The sequence below is a fragment of the Pteropus alecto genome, unplaced genomic scaffold (assembly GCF_000325575.1).
Source record: "Pteropus alecto unplaced genomic scaffold, ASM32557v1 scaffold33, whole genome shotgun sequence".
NCBI lineage: Eukaryota > Metazoa > Chordata > Mammalia > Chiroptera > Pteropodidae > Pteropus > Pteropus alecto.
In genome coordinates, this window is record NW_006435762.1 from 6,952,887 (window position 1) to 6,978,397 (window position 25,511).

The following is a 25,511-nucleotide window of genomic DNA, read 5'->3' on the forward strand; positions in this document are numbered from 1 at the left end:
CACTCTTTCAGACCAGTATGATTTTTCCCCAAATGCTCCTAAATATAAAAAATATATTCATTAATATAACCAATTGAGTAATAGCCCTATTTTAAGATGCTATCAGTGATTCACAAATAATTAATAGCTTACAAATTTGAAGTGGAAAATAGGAATTCTCTAACTTTTTCAATGTGGTCATTAATACTATGTGGTCATTTATTTAATCAGGACTTTAAAACCATAGATTAACAGTTAAGTATATGATAAGGTTTTAGCAAACACAGAAATTTCATTAATAAAGCACTGATTTAATCACATTTTAACTGAACAAAATTATAATTAAAAGCCATTTGACAGAAGTGTCTTTAACAGATTTTCTCGGCAAATCCATTAAAAAGTACAACTTAATTTTCTGAGATAATTTATGTACTGTAATTATTTTAATTTAAGGCAGATAAGCAACAGCGTATGCTGGATGAGAATGGGTACACGATGGGTCCTTCACTGAGGAAATTGCCCTGTACTAGAAACTGAAATTGGTAGACAGATGTATATATATTTATGGAGATGGGTCCATTGGGGAAGCTTAAGAGAGGCAGAAACAGATCACTCTGGGATTCAAAGTAGAGAAAGTCACATATTATTGGACAACAGAGAAATACAATTCATTATATAGATAACATTTGAAATGAGTTTCACTGTATTAGTAAGGTTTTTACAGGTGCAGATGAAAGTAATGGCTAAGGAAACACTTTATGCCAGAAATGCTTCTTCTAAGAGACCAGTCAGTCTCCTGGTGGTATTCACATGTTCTCCTAGAAACAGAATTCTTCAAATGGGTCTTCTATGGAAGCTCTTTGTGTAAAACTGGTTGAAGAGCATTAGCTCCAATTGAAAGCATGGGAGAGTAGAGATCTGGATCCTCCATCTTCACTCTTTCATTATTTGCCACCACTAACTCTGTATCAACAACTCGATGTGTATATGCTATAGATTGAAACAACACATTTTGTGTTGTAATATAATTTTATCATTGAAAAGCACAACAACTATTTTAATAATATAAATTATAGACATAAAGATGAAATATACCATTTTGGCTGATAGGAATATATGTTTAATACAAACCTGAACATAGTATTTTTCAGGGAGGAAGAAAGAGACAACTACATCAGAGGATTCCGATTAGAATCTTCAGAAAGACATGACACTTTTACATTAATTACAGAAATCTTTTAAAATTGAGAAATACAGATGTAGAATACAACTGTAGAGGGGAGTAGCAGGACATATGGCAGAAATAGTAGTAGTTCAAGACAATATTCTAAAGTTTTTGAATGCCAGACTGGCACATGTGGTTGTACAGGTTGTATCCTGCAAAACTCAAGGACTACAATTCAAACTGGATACATGCACAACCTGAAGAGCTGTGCCTAAGGACTTTGCATTTAATTTGGATAACAATAGAGAGTTTTCAAATTGTTTTTAAGCCTGAGAATGGTATGATTGTAGTTGAACCTTAAGGAAATTAATCTTGCAGTGTTTTATAAAATTATTTAAATTCCTGAAATATAAATGTAGAATATAATGAACTTAGTGGTCTGTCACAGGCATGAGCTGATTTTGTAACTTGGCTAGAAGGGAGAGGATAAACAAAAATCACTCAAACTTTTTCTCAAGTGACCACAATAATTGTTGTACTTGATAGAAATAGAAAGGTCACATTTATAGTGCCTGGGGCAGGATAAGAGGTAGAATTAGTTCTCCTTTGACAATTTCAAATTACTACAAATGCTTTTGTCACATCAAATGAACAATTTGCTATCATTCCTCCTACAAGACTTTATTTTTTCTTTGTCTTTTTTCCTCTTTCAGGCTGAAGTCATTGATGTGAGTTATGGAAATGCAGATGATTTAAAGAGGATTAAAAAAATAAAAAATGTTACAAACCAGATTGCACTCCTGAAATTAGGAAAATTACCACTACTTTATAAGGTTGGTTCGATGGCTAATTTTTGGTGGCGGGGTGAATATTTTGTTTTGCTTTGTTGGAGTTATATACCTCTGTGAGTGTGGAGAGAGAGAGAGAGAAAGAAAAAGAGGGGAGCACAAAGAGGCAGAGGGTATCACACAAGAGGATGGCTTTCCCCAAATAGAATGTTTTAAATTAAGATCTTTAGGAGAAAAAAATGATGTCCCTATACTTAAGACAAGAAATACCTTAAGCCAGGTATTGGTGAGTTTGTGGGACCTTGATAAAATTGGCAAACTCTCCTTAATAATACCTGTCTGGAATGCTAAAAATGAGAACCACAGTGTCCTCCTCTTATGACATGTGTGAAGCTTCTAATCTATTATCAAAACTGACTAATTGCTATGTGTTTTATGTTAGACTAGTATCTAGCTGATTTATACTCCTCAATGATTGATTTTGCCAACTATATAACTTCATAGTTACTGACTGTGCTCAGGAATTTAATTAAACTATAATATGCTAAGGAGAAACAGAATTTTGATTTATTTTATTTAAATTGAAGTTTATTAACACTCATCCACTAGATGCATTTACATAATTAAAGCAGTTCGATCTAAGTATCACATAATGAGCTGCCACAATAGACAGCCACTACCTCTCATTCTTACTTTGTTTTTTTTTTTTTTTCTACTAAAAAGAATCGTCAGTGTAGTTATGTCACTGATTTTCTCTGGTTCTGAAGATTTTTTGGATTTCTCTTCATTTAACTTTAAATGAGCTTTACTAATTCCCAGATCCAAAAAAGTTTCCAGAAATCTGTTGGCACACTCTGTAAGAAGACAAGAGAACATCTTGTGCCTGTTTTTCATTATCTTCCAAGGACGCCCTTATACTTAAATCAATGTCTCATAGTTGATAACTGGCCAGAATTTTAAGATGGTCTTGAAAATATAATATACAGTGATATCAATTATTTGCAAGATAATTTGTTGACATGTATTAAATGCCCTAAAATTGTCAAATTTTGAACCCATAATTCCAGTTCAATCCATATATTCTTAAGGGGGAAAAAAACAGAATCAATAAATAAAATGATGATCAATGATGTGACGAAATATTAAAATTATATATATGTCCAGTTAAGTATTGAAAATTATGCTACATTTTTACAGCTGAATACTATACAATAATTTCAATGTAAAGAAGAATATTTAATGAGCCATGGAAATTCTCATAAGTCAAACAAGTTATAAAGAGGACATTTATAATGATTATATTATTGTTACTTGTAAAGGGAACATTGTTAGTAATATGGGCTAGGTGTTTTTCTAAGCACTTTTTATATGTTATTACATTAATCTTAATAACTGTATTATTGAGGTAGAGACTACTATTATCTTTTATTTATAGAATAGATAACTAAGGCAAAAAAAGGAGAAGTGATTAGCTCAAAGATGAACAGCTACTTACATAAAACAATCAGGATTTATACCCAGTCTCATCTCAGAACCTGAGTCTTTAATGTATATGTATATGTGTGTATGTATGTGTGGGTATGGTGTAGTTAGAGTAGATTTATAGACAGACGGATAGACAGACAGACAGACAGAAGATGTTAGATCAGGGTTTTTAACTGAGATTCTAATATAAAAAAGAGTAGATATTTTTAAATGAGCCACCTACCACCAGTGTTTTAAAGGAAATAGTTAAAAACATGTTAGACTATTATTGAACTCCTTACTCATTTATAGGGTATAAAACGTTATTTTTAATTTCTAGATGGGTATCATTAGTGAGTGGGGAAGGCAATAAAATAGAGTTCACTCCTTCACCAACAGACCTGATCTTGTGGAGACAAGTTGACATTTTAAGTCAAGTGTAGAGTTTAGATCATGATATAAGAGCTAAGCATTCTAACTCTTTACTTATGACAATTGATTCACATTTTAATTTTTATTAATAATCAGAAGAATTCTTTCTTTAGGTCTTAGGGGAAAGAATGTTCCTCTCTAGAAATGTTTTAAAAGGACACTGGGAAACAAAGTAACATTGCTTTGGATATATTATATAAATCTTGCTTGTTCAACTTTGTGGCATGGGGCCAATTATATACATTGGGTAAATGGAATTATGGATTTCTATTTTATATTTTCCTAAATCTCTAAATATTCTACAATGACTGCATATATATTTTATAAGCAAAAAAGAAAAAGAAAAAGTCTTTAAAAATTCAAGTTACGATAAGGCATTTAAAAATTTTCTAATAATACTTAAAGGCTGAATACTCAAAATCCTTACCAGTAGATAATGAATTAAAAGAGAGTATTTACATTATGAAACCTTTTGACTATATCAACAAAGTAGTGAATTAGTGATTTATTAAGAATAGGACACATGTATTAAGAAGCTGGTATATTTTTTTCAGCCTTCTTCCATATAAGTCTGTGAATAGATTTAACAAAGAGTTCTACGTAGAATCCCCCTCCAGACATAATCTTGCTATATATCTGGCATTATCTTCTAGGTAAAGGAGACAGAACATCCTTTCTTTAACCTTTCAATTATGTTCTATTCATCTTTGTTTCCTGTGGATAGTTCCAGAGACTTGGGAGGAATCATTGATATTATTGCTATTAATACACATTCACATAGTAAAGAAAAAGGAAGCATGGATTAGACAAGCTTATGGAGCATGATTACAGCCAAGCTTACCTCAACTGTTCATCAAATATATTATGGGGCTGAAATTTGAAAGTGAGGAAATAGTATACAGTAAGATTGAGAAAGGCAGAGGATCAATAAACTTCTATGTGAATTACAACTATTAATCATAATTCTAAATGAGCATCTGTATTGGGAACATGCAGCTGAATGAGCAAAAAAAAAGTTAATGTTATTTTAGCTATGTAGTAGTCACTAAATCATAGTTCAAATATGAATTTGGGAGAGAATCTCTGAATCTGAAGTAAGAAGGGTATAAGGGAAGGCATAATGTGATATAAAATTATTTCTTAAATGAGGAGAAAAAATCTGAAGACAAGAAGGAGATCTCATTAATTTTATTGTAAATATTATGTACATGCTAATTTAGTCACTAGGAAGGGGAGTGATGAGAAAATCCCCACATTGTGTGGCAGGAACTGTGAAAGGCAAATGGCTTGTAGATATATACTGCAGGAAAGAGCCAACCAGGCTCTCGATAGCTAGTTTGTACTAGTTCCCTTAAGCTTAAGCCTTAGAGGAAAGGCTTTATTTTAGCTTTGTATTTATAGCAGTTTATTTTATGGAGAGTGCTTTAATTCTTTTAAGCTTTAAGACAAAATATTCTCTTATATGTCATAATGGATTTCACTTAGATTTCTCTCAGTGACAATCCAAAACATAGTAAAGCAGATTCTAAAATCCTCACAAATTCCTAAATTGCTGAATAGCACTCTAGTATGAAATTTATTTTATAAAATACAATAAAAGCATTTGCTTTCTTTCTAGAGCCATTTTCTCAAAAGCAATAATAATAAAAAAAAATCATGTACTTCATGAAAAATAAACATTAAGGAACACCACTGAAATGTATAGGTTGCACCATTGTCTGGGTTCACACCACATATCAGCCTCGTGTCTTCCAGGAGTCAAAACTATATGCAGTAAAATTACATCAAAGATATGTCTTATGCCTTTTCTGCATGGTGAAATTACACACAAAAACCTACAAATGCTATAGCTATTTTTTATAAGTGAATAACATATGACATATTTTTAGTACTCACTTTATATAGTAATATATCAGCAGATAATAGCTGGTTTTTGCATTTTTCTTGTATACATTTTTTATTCTAATTACAATTTTAATGATCCAGAAATCCAAATGATTTTGTAGTTTCCTACAAATTAAAGTTTTATATTTATTCATCAGATAAAATTTGCATTTTAATATCTATTGTGTATTGTTTGTACAGTATATAACTTAATCAATCACCACTTAAGTCCATTAAGATGAAACCTATTGGAAGAGTATGGAAGAAAATGAGAGGTAGGAAACACTTGTTAGGTATTTATACCTTAGAATAGTTTCTCACAAATTAGGAATGAGTGGTATTATTTAAAGGAAGGTAAAACCATGCTATTTGAATTTCAAACCCAAATTAATCCAAAAAAAGTAGGTACATTTCAAACATAGAGTTAGGGGTTTAGGGTAGAAATATCTGTAGATATCAGTGATTTACCAGTTAATACTCGACGAATGGACAATTTAGAAGATCAATAAGAAATCATTTAGTTTATATAAATGCTGAGACACACTGTATTTTGAAAGTTAACTTTACATAAATCATTTGCATGCTTTTCATGTTTGCTGAACTATACTTTAAGTTTCATTTCCTCTAGTCTCCCTTTTTTTTCCGATGACATTTATTTAATACTTACAACAACTGCATTCAAAGAATTATTTTTCTTTATAGAGAGCAACATTTACTCTAAGTGGTAGAATATTAAAGATGGTAGAACTAAAATTTAATTCTAAAATTAAAATATGATGCATTTAGCTAATAATTAACATCAAAATATGTGGTGCCTAGTAAAATAATATAACAATTTATAAAAAAGGAATTCAATATTTGTTGTTGATAAAATATTCATGTGCATCCTATAAATTTATGTGGCACTGGTGTAACCTTATGTGTGATGTGGTAGTGAGGTTGGGAAGGTAGAAGAGAAAGACCCATATCCTATTGAAAATTTGATGCACTGTAATTTTCCCTGTTATTGATGAAGCTGGTAGACCTATTTACATGACAGTCTATGAATATTTCAGATTTTAAAAAAAGGTTTAATTCAGTATGATTGCATGATGTTTTTAGGTATAGTTTTGTATGTGAAGGCAAACTTGCTTCTTTTTTCTTAGGACAATTTTTGAAGGCATTCTATGAACAATAACAAAAAGGAAACACTATCTTGATATTTGAAAAGGATATGCTTGTTCACTGACTAATTTAATGAGGCACTTCATACCCAGTTCTCAGAAGTAATTTAAAAAGACCAATATTCTGTATTCTATAATTATAAGACTCCAGAACTGCTCTGTTGGTCACAGAAAACATGATCAAGACTAGAACACAAAATCAAAAAACAATGGTTTAATGCTTTTAAAAGCTAAATCTGCTGTGGTTTTTTATTCAGAAAGCATTTCATTTTCCACTTACTGACTTCAGTTATTTTCCTAAGTGACTTGGACCAAATATTTCCATATCTACAAAAGGTAAGTAATTTTTGTTGAAATACAACTTTAATCAGAAATTGTAATGAAAAACTTTAGACTGTCATTCTGCCATTTAGCAATCAGACTTTAAGAAAGTGAATTTAGCACAAGAAAGACTAATTGAATGCTTTAGATCCTACTTGTAATATTAAAGTATTTTTCATGGCTTAAAACCAGATAAAAGTGTATCTACAAATCTTCAAAATTTGTCATGAATAAATTTCATAATTTAGAAGTTATATCTGTATTTTACCTTCATAATAATATAATTACATTTACTGGCCATTTAAATATTATAAAGTCATAACAAGTGACATAATGTATTAGAAGGGTTGATTTTTGCATATATCTTATTTTAATATAATTACATAAACAATCTCCATGTGTTCATGCAAGTTTGTCATCACAAAAAAAAAATGTGCCAAGCATTTTTTTCCCCTAATTAAATGTTATAGCATAAGTTAAGAAAAGCAAGAAAGAATGAAAGACAGAATATGGAGACAATGAGAGGAAAGTGGAAGAAAGAGAAGGAAGAAGGGAGGGAGGAAAAGGGATGGGGGAAGGAAGGAGGGAAGAAATTAAGGAGGAAGGAATGAAGGCAGACAGGCAGCAGTTGATCCTTCTAGTTCACTCCTAAAGTTAAACACATTTTAGAAATCTTTATATATTATATGTTACTCTAATATCTGAAAGAGTAAGCTTTAGACATATTTTAACTTTTGGGCAATTATTTGGACACACTAATGTAGATGTCTCAAGGTAGTAATATAGGGTTTTGTGGTAATTCTGAGCAGTCTTTTCACATTTCAGCTTTTCCTTCTCCTCCTATGTCTGGTTGACACTTTTCATTTTCTACTGCTGTGGATAGGTTTCCCAGCTTTTCCAATATGCTGTATTTGCTCTGTGTTTAATGGATAACTTGTTTTTAAATAGCGAAGCACAACATGGCAGGATGCAAAGATGGTAAAGAGAAGCTCAAGTCCAAGCTCTTCTGCTTGGTGGTTATGTGACCTTAGAGTAGAATTTCATTGTTCTGAAGTCTCAGAGTTGTTTTCTTTTTCTTAAGAAAATAATCTCTACAGTACTGCTAAAAGTAAATCTAATTTATAAGATTCTGTGAGCATTAAATCTGAAAATACATGCATAAATTCTTAGTAAATGTTATTAAGCCCTTAAAATATGAGATTCTAAAGAGAAAGAGCATGAATTTGGTAATGAGGGAATGACAGCTCCCTAAAACCTGCAAAACTGAACTGAACATAATATACTTGTTAGATAAATTAATTACAGAAATACTGTCCTTTGAGGTTATAGTTTCGCATTATTTAATAATAAGAATTATGTTGACACCATGGAGCATAATTTGAATCTCACTTAAACAAAATTAAAGTTGTCTCTTTAATTTGTGTGTGTGTGTGTGGAATAAGGCAGATACAAATAAATGGAGAAATGAATGTTAAAAATGAATATAACTTGACTGTTAAGGATGAATATAAATAATGACCTAACCGGATAGTACATAGTCTCAATTTTTACATCCTTCAGTATTTATTTTCATGAATAGACATTTTTTGAGGTGATGGAATTATATAATATTAAGAAAATAATAGTATTTTAGGAATTAAAATTAAACATCTAATACGATTTTTTTAATTTATTTTTAAAATTGAGGTATCATGTATGGTTCTAAGAACGTCATGAAATTGTCTACATCATATGTTGTAGATATTAATTGACATAATGTGTGTAAGTGCTCAACACATGCCTAACATATCCTAAGCTCTCATTAAAAGTAGGCTAATATTTTATTTAACCACCCTGAAATGTTCTATGAAGTACTGCCTTTCCACTTGTATTTCATTTTCTTAATGGTCACCTATATGTGGTCAAAATCTAAGATTTCATTATCTGCTAAATGATATAATCTCTGCCTTGTTTATTTAAGTAAAGGCTCAGTACTTTTGTGAAAGGTTTAAATTATTTCAGGAATGATTATGATATTGAAATTTTAGTTCAAAATTTTCTTACATATTCGAATTTGGAATGCACTATCCTAAAACTATTTGAGAGATTTTGCATAGTTTCTTTCACTTCTGCATTGATATTTCAAAGAAGTGATGGGTGTAAAATTTTTTTTAAATGTAAAAATAAATCAACCCTTGGTTTTATACTACCAGATTATTAAAATAATCCACTTGATGTATAATTATTAATCACTAGCCATATGGCTCTATAGTCTCTCTTTTTTTTTCTTCTCATTCATTCATGATAAAAATAGATTATCTTGCTCAGGAACACATTAATAAGAAGTCACAGGCAGTAGATTGAATTTTACTGACCTGTTTTTCCAATAAAATATGTGAGGACAGAGTTAAATTGCTTCTGGAAATAAATATCATTGAAAAATATTTCCTATCTGTTTGGGGGGGAAGCACCTATTCCCTAAATTTTATGAAATTAAATTTGCAGCTATACAATGTATCTGGTTTTATATTCAATATACTTTCAGTTTTTATAACAAATTAACCTTTAACAAGTTATAAAAGCCTTAATGTAAACAAGCTTAAAATATTCTCACTTGAACTTTGACTACACAATAAAATATTATTTTAAGAAGTAAGTAATAACATATGTTAATTTATTTATTCTCATAAATATTCATTAAATTGCTTTCTAACAAAAATGTATATTTACTATATTTGTGCAAAGGCTACTAGAAAGGTTTTATAGACTGATATATATTTATTTATTAAAGACTAAAGATTTTGTGGTTTTAATTATGTACAGTTTGAAAAAGGTCTTTCTATTACAGGTAAAAAAAGTTACTTTTATTTACTAGATTTGCGTTTCTAAATTTCTTTAAATCTTTACATCAATTTTATATATTTTCTCATGTGTTGCATTTTAGACTATGCTTAGTAATTTCATTTAGAATAATAAATATTTTTTATTAAAATTAAAAATTTTAAACTTACAATACTAATGAAATAATTTTAATCATTATTGGAATAATGCCATATTTTAAATCAATTTTGTATTGGAAAATTTTTTAAAAATTAAAGAATCTCTATAATCTCAGAAATATATGAAATATAATAGCAAACTTAAATTTGAACTAAAATTGACAATCACGGAAGAAATATCAGGAGATTATTCAAAGAAAATCATGTTTATTCATCAATTTTTACTTATAATTTTTTGTTTTAATTTAAATCTAGGAAGGTGTTAAAATTACTATCCCTACCTATCAGTAGAGAACATGCTTATTTTTCATAAGTATATAAATTACCCATATCAAGCTTTTTTTCATAATTTTTATACAAAGACAGTTTTTAAATAATTTTAGGATTAATTACATCACATATAAAATGAGTCATTGAATGAAATTTTCAGGAGGAGCTCTTTACAGTTCTAACATGCCAAACTTACTTGACATTGTTCCAATACCCAAATTAATGACTAACTGCTCTAATATAAATTTTTTGCTTTTAAATAATAACATATCTGTAATTAAACAATAGTACAACTGGGTGATGATATTATGGATATTAAAATATCTGTGATATCATCTAAAATTTATTTTCAGTTCTGTAAGGAAAGGACAATTTTAACACTGTACCTTATATTTTGAGTGATATCAAACTCAGTTTTTTAATAAAAACAATTTAAAACCTCTTAAAAAATGTGAACATGGTTTCATACTCTATTTGTAAACTGTCATTTTCATGCATGTGTTTCATAAACTTTACAAACTCAAGGATTCTTTAATTTAAGAGGAGAACCGGTAAAAAATAAAAATTGTAATACTTAGTTTAAAATGAAATTAGCCTGTCTCCCAAGTCACTATTATGTTACAGATAGGCAAGTGTTCTACCCAGTTCGAATCCTTCATTACTAAATTTTATTTGACTTCTATAGGAACATATCTAAACTTTCACAGATGTGTGAGACGCCTACATTAAATTTTCATTATTACTTTAGAATATTAAACAAAATGAAGCAAATTGGCCCACATCAGCTCCCTGTGGTATCATATGTGCTGACATACTCTGTATGTTTTAATATTTGTTCTCATTGCTTTTGCCATGTTTTGGTATACAACAGACTATTTTGAAATAAAACAAAAATATTGATATCTTTGGGATACGATTCTGTTTGGATCAAAAGATTTATTAATAGGATCATTAATAAAATAATTTAATTTCTAAAATTTTCAAAATTTTCTTCAGTATTCTGGGTTCTTCATTGTCTTAGACAACAAAGCTAAATGACAAAGTGTTTAATGCTAAATTAGAATCAAAGAAGTTTGGAGAAAATAACAGTTAACAACTGTATTGGGAATAATGAAATGAAACTTGGCTACAAATAGCATATTTTATACAATAATTTGTAAAATATATATACAAATATTTTCCTTAGGTTTTTAAAAAATTCCTAGTATGATTTACTAAATACGTAGTTGTTTTTTATCCTTTGATTTTGCTGGCTTCATCATGTTGTGCTTTAATTGATTACAAATCCATTTTCAAAATAAGTTAACATACAGATCAAATTACTGGTACCCTAGAAAATAATTTTGTTTTACAATTTATTTGAGATTATTTTAAATTCTGATCAATTAGGAGTTCAGTTCTAACGTCTTTTGCCCTGAAACTGGGAAACACATATATATGCAGATGGCAGTTTACAAATAGAGTATGAAACCATGTTCACATTATTTGAGAGATTTTGGGATAGCCTCAATGACTTAAATTATATTTATTAAGTGCTGGAAATTTAAAGGTACTACTTTATGTATTTAATGGAGAATTTGTTAAAATGTCATTATACATAATGTAATTTATAAAGATTTTATTGAAAAGTAATTGATAGGATAACAACAATTTAGTTACCTTGGAATAAGGAATGCATAGGAATCCTGCATCTGAGTGATGGTGCTGTGTTTAGAAGAGGTGCCTAAAGATAGATTTGAATTCATCACAATCTTACCCAAGTGGTCTTTGTGTATGCATTTGCATTAGTTGTTTACTTGTACCTATGATAAGTTTTCTACCTCATATCCCATGGCTAAAGTATAGAATTTGATCATTTACATGGAGTTTGAATCCCAGCTTGACCACTTAATCACTTATTCTTCAAGCCTTTTAACCTCCTCTATAAAGACTTAATTTTCTTCCTTGTAAAAGCAGTATAATAATAGTGTTGTTTTTATATCACCTAGCTTTTAGTAAATGCTCAATAAATGTTCATTATTATTGTTGTTTTGTAGCCATGGTAAAAGAACAGTTCTTATTTTCACTGGAGAATTTTAAAAACATAGTTACATGAACGATATCTGTGAAGCACTATAATTTTCTTTCAGATACATTATTTCATATAAACACTCATAATCCTCACAAAATTGCTGTGAAGTAGTGATGGTCACTGCTCTGCAGTAAGTCTCTGAGTGTCTTCCTCAATGTCATACATGTATTACACAGGAGAGCTAGAGCTGTTATTGCAAATCTAGTGCATTTTCTGATTCTCCACAGCTCCTTAATTTACCTGTGTTTATGAAAGAACCTTTACTTTGAGATGCCTTCTCTCAGATGTTAGCATCACTGTGGCTTCAGTCATGGTTTTTATAAGTAAACAAAGAGTTTACAGATTATTTTCAAATGGTTCCAAATGAGAAAGATACACATGAAAGATAAAGTGAATGTGGAGGACAGGTAATTAGCAGGCAAGTGTTAATCATACTATATTTTCATTTCTACTAAAATCTTAAAAATAAAAATTTTTGAAATAGAGAATGTGTGTGGTGGGGGTTGGCACTGAGGGTGAACCTAACCAGGATTCTCAACAGGTGCCTGAAAATTGCCTCTATTTTAGTATTAATTTAGTCTATCCTCTCTCCCATGGGAGCTGTTTAAGTGATTACAAGACGTACTTTTCGTTTGGACAAGATTTCCCATTAATGTGGAGAGTCTTTCGGTCAACTTCTGCCTTTAGTCAATCAAACATACTAATCAAGGGATTCAAATTTACCAACTTAGCTGTCCAAAATCTGATTTGATTTAAGGGATAAGAAATATCACTTGATATTTTTCATGCAAAGTATGGTGAAAATCAGCCAGTGTGTTTGATATTGTCATTAGGGTTAAATTACTTTCATCCACATTGACTGAATTTTGATATTTTTATTAGATTACTGACAGCCAGATTACTGACATAACCTTAGGCACCCAGAAAAAAGAAAGTTGGATGTGAATCGGTGTTAAATTTGTTCCTGAACAGAATATCTGGTGAAATCATAGGGCACTTGTATATCTGAGCTCGTTTATTGTTAGAGAAATGTTCTCATTAACTTCTTCAGGGAAGTGTTGCCATTATATCTTATCTTGAATGAGAAGAATTTGTAACTAGAAAATGTTTATGAATATTTCATAGGAATCATCTTAGGGTGCATGCTTGTATGTGATAGTCTGGCAAAGTTTGACAGATATAAGGAATGTAGTAATGACTTGATATATGCATATGGAATGTTTAATGGAAAAGTTAGGTGCCCGCTGGGCTGCTGTGAACATCTTCCAGTATTGTAGTGATTTTATTGCTGTTAACAAAATCTTTACAGAAATGAATAGTTTCTAATTAATGAGTTGAAAATGACAGGGTTCTATTATTATACCAGCTAGACTATAAGAAATATATTTGGAGGAAGCATCAGTGATTTATTATTTTTTTTAATGAAAACATATTTAAAAAATACATATCAAAACAAAGTAGATCTTAATGAGTAGGTACACACTTTGTTTTTTTTTCAGGTGGGGATCCTCTCTAATTGTACTTTTGCTGCTTTGATGTCTTAGAATCTCAGAGAAATTTCATAGTTAAAAGAGAATATGTATCATTTCGCCCAAGAACAGCAAAGACCAGGAGATATCAGGACAATACCATTAAAAACAAATGAACAAAAACTTAATGGGTTAATGTGAGCAAGGGAAAGATATACAAAAGTGGAAAATTAATTTGTCCCAAGCATTGCTAATTAGTAGAATATCAGGTTTGGCTTGATTTGTTTTGTTTTATAATGGAGAGAAGAAATTGAGGAATACATCCAGAAATAACTGGTGAATCAAGAAAATGTGGTAAATTATTTAACCAGAATTTACTTAATCTGAACAAAAGAGTCTGAGGAACAGAGTTAAAAACAGTTTTTTAAGCACATGAAGGAATTTTCATGTGTCTTAAAATTAGACATTCTTCTGATTTTTCAGAGGTTAAAGATATAAAACGTGGGCTTAAATTGTAGCAGTATACATTTATATTATGAATAATTCATTAAAAAAAATAAAGCTGATTAAATACTAGAAAAGTCTTCCAAAGATGGTTGTCCTAATTGGCTTCTAGGACTTTTAGAATATCTAATGTTTTATATAATGTTTATTATATACATATATAATTTAATAATTTAAAAAATTTAATCTTTGACAATTTACTGAAAGTTATAAAGTTATATTTAATATATGTTGTATATGCTATCTACCTTTCAGTTCACACCACTTTAGCCAATGGTAAGAAAACTTCCAAAAAAAAAAAAAAATGAAGGCCCAGAATGTTACCTAGTAATGGTTTTACCTAGTAATTACCTAGTAATGGTTTTGTGATCTATGAAACTAAGGAATTTGTCCTTTCTGAAAGCAGAAGACATGGCATTTATGAACTCATTTAATTAATTCTGGTAAACGATGATAAGATGTTGAATCTTTCATTCAATTTAGGGCAAATTCTGTACTTTTTAATAAGTGTGTCCAAGGAATGTATCAGCTTAATATGTTTTTGTTTTCAGTTTTAATTAATTTCACGTATACAGTACATTGGTTAGACATCTATATAGTTCGTAAAATGATCCCCTCAATTGCTCCCTTCCTCCCGTGATCCTCCACCTAGCCAGCGTATTAATGCTAATTGCATTCCTTATACCGTGCTCCTCATCCCCTTGACCATCCATCAGCTACTAATTTGTACTTCTTTAACCTTTACCCCATTCTCCCAGCCTTCTAAACCCCCCTCCCCTCTGTCCATCACCAAATTGTCCACTATATTTGTGAGTCTGTTTTTGATTAGTTTGTTCTTTTTATTCCTTAAATTCTGCATTTAGGTGAAATCATATAGCGTTTATCAGTCTCTGTCTGACTTAAATACCTTCTAGGTTCATCACAGCAATATCTTTTTCCATCCCCTTCCTTTTCATATGTAGGAATCTTGTTTTCTTATCCTTTCAACTACTCCATCCCTTGATTGGAGCACTTCTTTTCCATTTAAGGTACTTATTGATAGGAATGTAGTTGTTACCATTCTTTATTCCTGTTTTTGATACATTTTATCAATATGGTGACCTCCTGGAAGCAGGAGAGCACCAAGTTGCCTAAGGAGGGGTGAACCGGCCCAGGTCAGAAACGGAGCAGGTCAAAATTCCCACGTTGATCAGTTTAACATGTTTTTATTTAAAAAAAAAAAAAATCAAAGGACCATTTTTCTGTATTTTGTTAAGAAAATGAGTTAACATATTTTTAGTCAAGTTGTATGAAGTATTAATCTTTAGTGTAAAAAGAGGACTTTGTGCATGGATAAATTGTTTTCATTTGTGAATTTGACCATTGTCTGTGCTACTCTGGCTAAAAGAATCCCAACATATTTACACTATGTAGGTGTTATGGAAAGAATGCTGCCATACATCACTGCTGTAATCTTAGCATGATCTGCAGAGTTCATTTCAATGAGGTACAGAGTTGATTTTCTTTTTCTGTAAAGTTATTTAGAACTTTACCAGAGTAAAAATTGATCATATATTTTTTTTTTTATGATAGAAATCAGTTATTTTGATAATTTTATAATTCCGACTGCCTGGAAGGGAACTGGCCTGAGTGCAATCCTATGCAGATTCCCAGAATAGACTCAAAAAGAAGAAAGAGCACTTAATCCCAGTCATCATGGCCCTGTCCATCTCATGTTCACCACATAGCAAATGAAAGGCCAAATCATTTGAAATAGACTACTTAAGCTTTATGTTATTCCAGTTCCAAGGAATCTTTGTGACAGAGCTAAGATTGATTAGCTTATTGGATCAGATTACCATAGACTATGATTTCTGTTAATAATTGTGTTTATCATCTTAATGTCAAAGTTGCTTCTAGCAATTTACTTGATCACATAAATGTATGATGCATTAAACCTGCTGCATTTGACATCAGATATATTTTAAGAGTTGAGAGGCTTACTTCTATTATAACATGTCATCCCTGGTACTGCCCTCTCTATCCCACAAAACAGTTTAAAGATTTTATTTTTTTTAATGTAGAAGATGTATCTGGAAAGACTTGAAAATCATATTAATATGTATTCCATTTCTCAGATCAAATAGGATTATGCCATCTGTAATTCTAGGTTCATACAAAGCTAATGCTATAAATCATTTAATCAGTTCTCTTAGGTTTATTTACCTGATTTAAAGTAAGACAATAATATTTCACTTTTAAGTATATCCTTTTCTAATAGGGGAAAAACTATGGTAAAAAAACTGTAAGAAACATAAATGTAATTATGGCAAAATAGCAATAATGTAATAATAACAGGCAAATAAATTATAGATTAGGATAAAAAGAACAATATTTGATTTATATTTCATCTATACAGTATCCATTTTTCATAGGTCTACCTCTAAATATTTAATCTATTTAAAATCATGGTTTATGTAATTTAATATTAGATTCCCATAGTGATTTTAATGTATTTTTTATTTTAATTGCAAAGCATTAGGCTTCATGTTTACATTTTGCCTGAAGGTTCATGAATGTATATGAATATGAATGCTTATTGTAGGTTGCAACATAAGTGTCTGATAGAATGCTGCAGTTATTGTGCTTTGTGTTCTTATCTTACAATTTATCTCCAAAATTCACCTTCCTTATTCACCAAATTTTAATTTTGTATCATATTTACAAGTAACTGAGGTAATTTATCTTTCTATAAGTATTTCATTTTAAGGTTTCCAATTATAAGATAATTTTTTTTTAATTTCAACACCAAGGATTTTTAATTGCTATTCTATGTATCTTCCATATTAGAACCCTGTATTTTTCATTTATTTAGGAGAGACTGTTGTTAAAGATTATCTATAATATTTCTTTAATTTTAAGATGATAGACAAACAAGATAAAGAACTTGCATAAATCAAACAATTTTTACATAGACCAAGAGACCATTTATTCTCCTTTAAAACCCTAATATGAATATTTCATAATGAATACTCTGTGTGTGTGTGTGTGTGTGTGTGTGTTAAAGAATAAATATTTCCATCAAATACATCTGTGTATACATCTATACATCTGTAATAGACAGGTTTTTTTATTTAATTTTTTACTTATATGTTTATTAAAAGTAATTTACAATGAGCATGTATTACTATTATATTTTACATTTTTCAACAAATGAAAATAAATATGTTAAATATTTAAAAAACAAAAAATTTAAAAAAGGTTTTGAATTATTTGAATACTTTAGATAAACTGGCTGTAGATAAATGCACTTTTGTTTAGTATAAATAGAATTGTTTTCCAAAATACTCAAAATAGCATAATATTACAACAAAAGAAAGAAAAATAAATATATATTACATAGATAATATTTTGAATTTCAAACTGATTGCTAATCTACTCTTCAGAGGTTACCTGGTCAAATTTCAGAATATTAGTAAGCTGTGTGAACTCCTTTGTTTTATTTTCACATGGCACAGTTCCCTTCTCTCATTCAAAATTGTGTCACAGAATTAACCAGTGAATCAGAGCAACTTAGTGCTTAATGGAGTGAGCTCTGGAAGCAGAAATTTTGGGGCTTAAATCCTGGCTCAACCTATGACATTGAGAAAATCACTTCACCTATAAGTTCATCTATTCATCTGTGAAATCAATATACTTGCCACAGTGTATTCACTAAGTGAGCTGAAGGTAAGCTAACTTCAAAATGATACAAACCCATTTTCTCAAGTGAGTATAAGTAAATTTGGCCATAATTTTCACATATTTAGAGTTATATGCTAATTCTATTAGATGTAATTATTCTTTCCATGTTCTTATAGATGATTCAAAAAAGGCATTATTCATTTAATTGAGAACATGTGAAAGTGATAAATGTAAGAAATAAAGCCTATGAAATTCTAAGAGCTAGCTATAACATGAAACATCTGCTATATATGACCCTTTATTTACCAAACAGCTTCTCAATGCTCATGTATTTTTATTGTCTATAGATTACCTCCACTTTTTGAAAGTAAAGATATGTTAGCACTGTAGTTTTTCTGGCATTAGAAAGCTGGCAGTGTGCAATGGTGGTAGAAATAGAATGTGAAAATTAAAGGTCACATTCCAATTTCATTATGTATAAACAGGTGTTTACTGATTAAATCTGTACAAAGAGAAAAACTCAGGCAGTTTCTGAGAATGTCACTTCCAATAGCTTGATAAAGAACATATATTCATATAGAAAGAGTTTACTTTCTTAATGTTTTTTGGGAAGATCTTAAGATTTTCAAAAATTAAATAGATTTTTTCTTTGTATATTTCAAAAAAAAAAGACCCACTAAAATCTCATGTGGCCTTTCCATTTATACAAAATTGTGGAGTTCTTTTACCAAAACTACTGCATAAAATTGTGCCAGTCATGCAGTTTACATTTTATGGGACAACGTTCACAACATAGACATGAGACATTTGTGTGTTTTTTACAACTATTTTCTGGCTGACAGCAGTGAAATGTCTACTTTTAACAAAATCAGTATATTATGACAAATTTTATCCAGATGGAAGTCAAGTGTCTTGAGGACACTTGTCTTATATGTACCTCTACCCATATGGCATCTTTATGCATATTAGTAAGAGTGGAAAATTTAACCAATATAAAATTATGTCATATTCTAATTCTAAAATACAAAGATCAGATAGGGTAAAATGAAAATTCTAAGTACTATGCCTAAGCTTTCAACAAAATATATTAACATTCTTTTAGTTATCATTATTAAAAATAGTACTTATAAGAAAAAGAATTAAGACTATAATAGTGATAATAAGAAAACTTTAAAGGTCATTTTCTTTTCTAGAATTCATGATTGCAACTCTGGTGTCCACCAGAAGTTAGTATGGCACTTAGATGATATAAACCATTTCAATGTTTTGTTTTCTTTTCCTGTAGTCATAAATAATGAATTTCAATAAAAAATGCATCCGCATGGAAAATTTGCTTTTTTATAAATATCAGACCTTATAAATATTAGTAGTTATTAGATAAACTCCTACGAGTAAACATAAGAAACAACATCAAAAACAGATTTACCAAGAAGTACTTTTTATCTATCATTTCAACATAATAAATTTATTGTCGAGCTTATTGAACTAACAAGGTCTCTATTTCTCTTTATAATATAATTAAAAAATAATTCTTGCTCAAGCAAGGTTTTTGAGAATTCCTTTGTAAGTATATACTTTAACCTCATAGCTTCTGGTCACTTTTGGCAAGAAAGCAGTTTTAGCTAGTCAGGTAAAAATTATTAAACATAAGTAGGAAAAAAAATTCAAATAGAACTTTTACAATTATAGTAGATAAAAATGGAACTCTAAAAATAAATATTATATATTTGGAGTAATGTGGATATTAAGTTTTTATTACCATGAAGTCCACTTATTTGATCTTCCCACCTCAACCGTGCAATCAAACTAATTTGACTATTCTTATTCACAAACTTACCTCACCTTCCTGTCTCATTCCCATCCTCAATTCCAGAGGCACTAAGGTACACTAACTACTAGTGGTTGGACTTAATTCTAGTCAACAGATATTGTTTACATTCTTAGGGCAATTCAAAAAAACATTGATAATTGTACAAAATAGGACTTCCAGCATACTCAAAAACCAATGTAAAGAACCAATACATTTTCATATATTTGTCTTGTATTGTACCACAAATTGAAATTTGTTTTTGATTTGATTATACCAAATAAGATTTTAACTCTGCTGTGTCAACAAGTACCCATATTTTGAATAAAATATCTGACATAGATAATAAATTGTATTATATGATGATCATCAGACAAAGTTCCCAATTTATTTTCTCTTTTCTGAAAACCATAAGGTTATGGCAAGGCTATATATTTACAAACCAATGCAAGAGAATATTGAAGAAATGGAACCAACATACATGCTAATCTAGTAAAATGGCCATAGTTTTAGAAACAGAAGTATATTTAGCTAGTTTTCTTTCTTTTCATTCTACCCTTTATTCAACAAAATGATCTTTTTCTTACACAAACTTGATCAAATTAATCCATGCTTAAAACTCTCTAAAAGATTCTTATTGACATAAATATATTCTCTACTGACATAAAGACCAAAATGGTTAGTATTACTTATAATCCCTTAATAATCTGACATTTTCATAGCTTACCTTGTACAACTTTATTTGTTAGCTATTGCTTTTTTTTAGATTATAAAATAAAATTGTTTATTCTCCTCTCAAGCATTAAATCATCCTAGTTTTTTTTTTTAACCTGCATCTTCCTCCTCCTACCCCTTTTCCTACACGAATTATTTAACCTTTAGATCACATAGTATTACTCTTTTTTTTTTGTCATCATAGTTTTTTTATTGTGTGTGGTAAACTATTCATAACAAAATTTACCATTTTAATCACTTCTAAGTAGAGAATTCTGTGGCATTAGTTTTCATGGTTTTTTTTAAATTTATTATTTTAATTAGTTTCACATGTACAGTACATTGGTTAGAGATCTATATAGTTCGTAAAACAATCCCCCCAATTGCTCCCTAACCCTTCACCTAGCCATTACATTTATGCTAACTGCATCCCCTCTGTAGTGCTTCCCATCCTTGTGACCATCTATCAACTACTAATTTGTACTTCTTTAACACTTTACCCCATTCTCCCAGTCCCCCAACCTTCCCTCTCCTCTTAATGATATCTCTCTTAAAGATAATGGTCTCAAAGAATATGTGAGGCCTTCTAGGTAAATAGCCCCTTCTTAAAAATATGACTGTTTATAATTTAATGTATTTATATAATAGTATTTAAAATGTGACCTCCCTACTAGATGATAAATTTATAAATTTGTCTATTTTTCTCCACTATTTAATCTTCAGGTTTTAATACCATTCCTCGTCCTTGATACATGCTAGGTGTTTCTCAAAGATCTTGTGTTTAATGAGTGAATGTCTAATGAATGTGTCTGGTTAATGTATCAGAGAGAAATTTCAAACCAACTCTATCTTTGCTCTAAAACTGTCATATTAGCTGGTTGAATAGCTGGGTCTAACCATCTTATATTGCTAAGTTTCAAAGGAACAAGAGGAATCTTAGCGAATTCATGACTAGCTAAACCCTGACAGAATAACTTTGGAAATAGAAACTTATGTATAGTGTGCCAACATTTTGTTGAATTTGCAGCCCTCTATCTCTTCTTTTTGCCTAATAGTGTTGTTTTTAAAAGTCCTATTTAAATACCTGTTCTGATGAGAAGGTTACTTGCAGTTTAGCAAATGATATTCTTATGTGACTTTATTTAAATTTAATCATTTCCACAGCCTACTTTTTAAGGTATTGTATTCACTGTACACACAGGTAAACTGAGGGTCTCAGTGATTAATTATTTTGCAATTATACAGTTTAGTAGTCGTCAAAATTTAGACTGGAGAATTGTAATGCAGAACTAAAGAACCCATGTTCTTTTTCTATTCCAAGTTGTAACAATTCCATCTATATATCCAGGAAGCCTATAACATATTTATCTACAAGGTAGGAGCTGTCATCTTACAATGTAACTTCTCTGAAGGTAAGATTTTATGCAACAGTTCTACATTATAGGTGGAGTGAATGTACATTTTCTTCTTCTTGCAAAAGTTCACATTGTGTGTCTTTCATCTCAGAAGAGTTTAACTTTTCAAAGATGAATAATCAACATTGTAATTAGAGCTTTATTTTACTCATAGAAATAGATAGATCACCAGACACACTCCCTACAAGTAATACGCCATTGACAGTGATGAATCATATAAAAAAAGAACTCTCAAACTTGGATTCATTTTATAAGGAACCCTAGGGCAAGTGGATATTTAATCTAAGCTAACTGCAGAAATTTCTCCTTATCATTGCCAATGTACTCACTGGAATTACTAAAATAGTCTAGCAACAGCTCTAGGAAAAGAAAGCCCATCCTACCATTTAAAAGAATTTACTGCTCATAATTCTGCCTGAAAGCTACACCTCCTTAATGTGGATTTTAATGTCAGTTTTTATTTAGATTCAAGTGCTGATGCTTTTGATTGAAAATACACCTATAATTAAAAACATGATTTTTTTAAAAAATCTTTTTTGGTTTAAAACACATAATAAATCTGTTGCTTGAATATATTCTATGCATAAAACCGTATATTACATCTCTTCAAAACTGCATCTTTAATTTCTAGTTCAACCCATCTGGGCTTTTTTTATGGCAGAAAATATTACATATTTTTTTTATTATTTCCGGAAATTTGGAGAGAGAAGAATGATCTAGAGTGATATTGTCAGGAAGGCCAATGTGATAAAAAATGGTCCTGAATTTTACAACTATCTCTAAATAAGATCCTCTCTATATTAGTATATGTATGTATCATAAAGAAAGATGTACACCACAAGCTGCACTCAAATATCAAAACCAAAGTTTATGGAAATTAATCACTGATTAGATAAGCACTTTCTTAGAATTTTAGAAGCAAAAAGCCATGCAGCTTTGTTAAAAAATAAAAATTGTGAGGAAAAGGAACTTTTCTTCTTTGTTGGTGGAATAAACTAGAATGTTGTTTTTGTATTCACTTCTTTTTTTAGATACTTTTAAATATCTTTAGAGAGGATCCTGGGAAACATTGATTATAGTCATTTATCTGTTTCTTGGCAGGCATCTGATCTTCCTGGAATTGGGAAGATGAGGAATCTTTTTTCTTCTTACTATTCCACTAGCTATCAATTTATTACTCCTATTTCTTTAATTTTATATTGATTTTTTTTCTCCATCTAACCATTACCTCCATTTGCAACCTTGAAAATAATTCTACTTTTTAAAATGTACTTTAAAAAGAACAAGGTGAAGGATAATGTCTCCCTCTACCCCTTACCAGAATTCATAAAATCATTAAAGATTTTTTGAAGAAATACATATAGTCAGAAAAAAAAGTCTGGTATTGTTAGTTTGTGATTAACCTCTTAACTCTTCCACATTATGCATTCATGGTAAGTTGTATCTGGAAAAAACCTTATTGCACAATGCTAGAGAATAATGAGGGATGAGATTAGGCAGATTGTCGCATCTCAGTGAAAGTTATTAGAGATGCTGTTTGAGGTATTTGTTGTAACCACCAAAAACATATATTACTATTTGCTTAGGAATTTTTCTGTGAAATAGAAAAATAACCTCTGAGAGAACCGAATTGACCTTTCCTATACCTGATACACTTAAACACCTTTACCACATAAATATAGTGGTATCATCTGGAGTTTAGTGGAGAAAAGAGAACCCTTTTGCACTGTTGATGGGAATGTAAATTGATGCAGCCACTATGTAAAAGAGTGTGTTAAAAATAGAACTACCATCTGATCCAGCAACTCTCCTTCTAGGTATGAAACAAAAACAAGGTATCAAAAGAAATATCTATACTCCCATGTTCATTGCAGCTTTATTCACAAATGGCCAACATATGGAAACAACCTAAGTGTTTGTCAGTGGATAAATAGATAAAGAAAATATGAGATACATAAACACATAATGAAATATTATTCAGCCTTAGAAAAGAAGGAAATCCTGCCATTCGTGGCAACAAATGTAATGGATTGGAATGGATGGAATCTTCAGGATGCTATGCTAAGTGAAATAAGCCAGACAGAGAAAGCCAAATACTGCATGGCGTCACTTATATGTGGAATCTGAAAAACATAAAACAAAAGAAAACAAAACAAAACAAAAACACAAAAACTCACAGAAAGAGAGTAGAATATTGGATGCCAGGGGCTGGGGGTGGTGAAGGGGAAATAGGGAAAGGCTGGTGAAAGGGTACAGATTTTCACCTAAAGATGAATAAAGATTTGAGGTTCTAAAGTGGAACATGGTGACTATAGTTGATAACACTGAATTGTATAATTGAAATTTGCTGAGTAAAACTTAAATGTTCTCACCAAGAAAGAAAAAAGATAAATATATGAGGTGATGGATGTGTTAATTAAATAGATGGCAAGAATCCTTTCACAATGCATATGTGTATCAAATCGTCATGACGTACCCTATAAATATCTTACAGTTTTAAATGTCAATTATATATCAATAGAGCTGAAATTTTAAAAAAATAGTGAAATAATAAATGGATGGGTAGTCCCATAAAACATGGAATTCTTGGTAGGAAGGAATAGACTAGATACTTTGCTGAATACAGAGTGCAGCTTACTGCACATTATATAAATAGTCAAGGAAAAAAATAATTTTATATCAGAAAATTTTTAAGGAAATTAATTTCATGTATTAGAGAGATGCTTTCCTAATAATTGCTTCATATTCTTCTTTCACATCTATCTTTGTCTATAAACATCTTTATAAACAAATGCTAAGGCATTTAATTATTGTATAATTTTTGATTGTCCTTAGGTTTATTTAGAAGGAAATCTTTTTGATTAATTTTTATAGACTCTCTTTACTATTTTGTATTCTTTATCATGATGCCATATTATTATATAGGTTTAAATTTAAAAAGCAATTTTAATCTGTTTTCTTTCAGTTTGCAAAAAAAGAAAAAAAATGTGTTCTCTAATTAAAAACCTAAATAAAAACTAAAATAGAGTGAACAAAATTTGTGATCTTTTCAAACTTGGAGAGATGCAATGTTCTTGTTTTATTCTAAAAGCTAATGTCCTTAATTTAGACTATTACTTAAACCCCAAAAACAGTTATATTCTTTACATATACTCCAGAAAATCAGTTAATCCTTACTCCTCAAAATGTTGTCTTTATACAAAAGCAGCTGCATCATGTAGGAACTGGAGAGAAATGATGAAGCTCAGGGCCCACTTCGGCTATCTTCTATCAAAATCTATACTTTACCGGGATGCCTAGGGCATTCATATAAATGTTAAAGTTTGAGATGCAATGAAATGAATAACAGAATTTTGTTTTCCTTTTAGAATTATATAATTCTAAGGTAATTCAGATATTAAATATATTTTTATTTTTTTAATTT

The 25,511-nt window shown here is 30.1% G+C and overlaps 1 protein-coding gene across 1 annotated transcript in view; it reads left to right on the top strand.

Moving 5' to 3' along the window:
• The window catches only part of NAALADL2 (N-acetylated alpha-linked acidic dipeptidase like 2), a 799,198-nt gene that overhangs the window by 327,609 nt on the left and 446,078 nt on the right, over nucleotides 1-25,511 (top strand). The window contains exon 4 of the mRNA XM_006910847.1: nucleotides 1,858-1,977. Coding sequence (XP_006910909.1) covers nucleotides 1,858-1,977 — 120 coding nt within the window. The remainder of the gene's footprint in view (nucleotides 1-1,857; nucleotides 1,978-25,511) is intronic.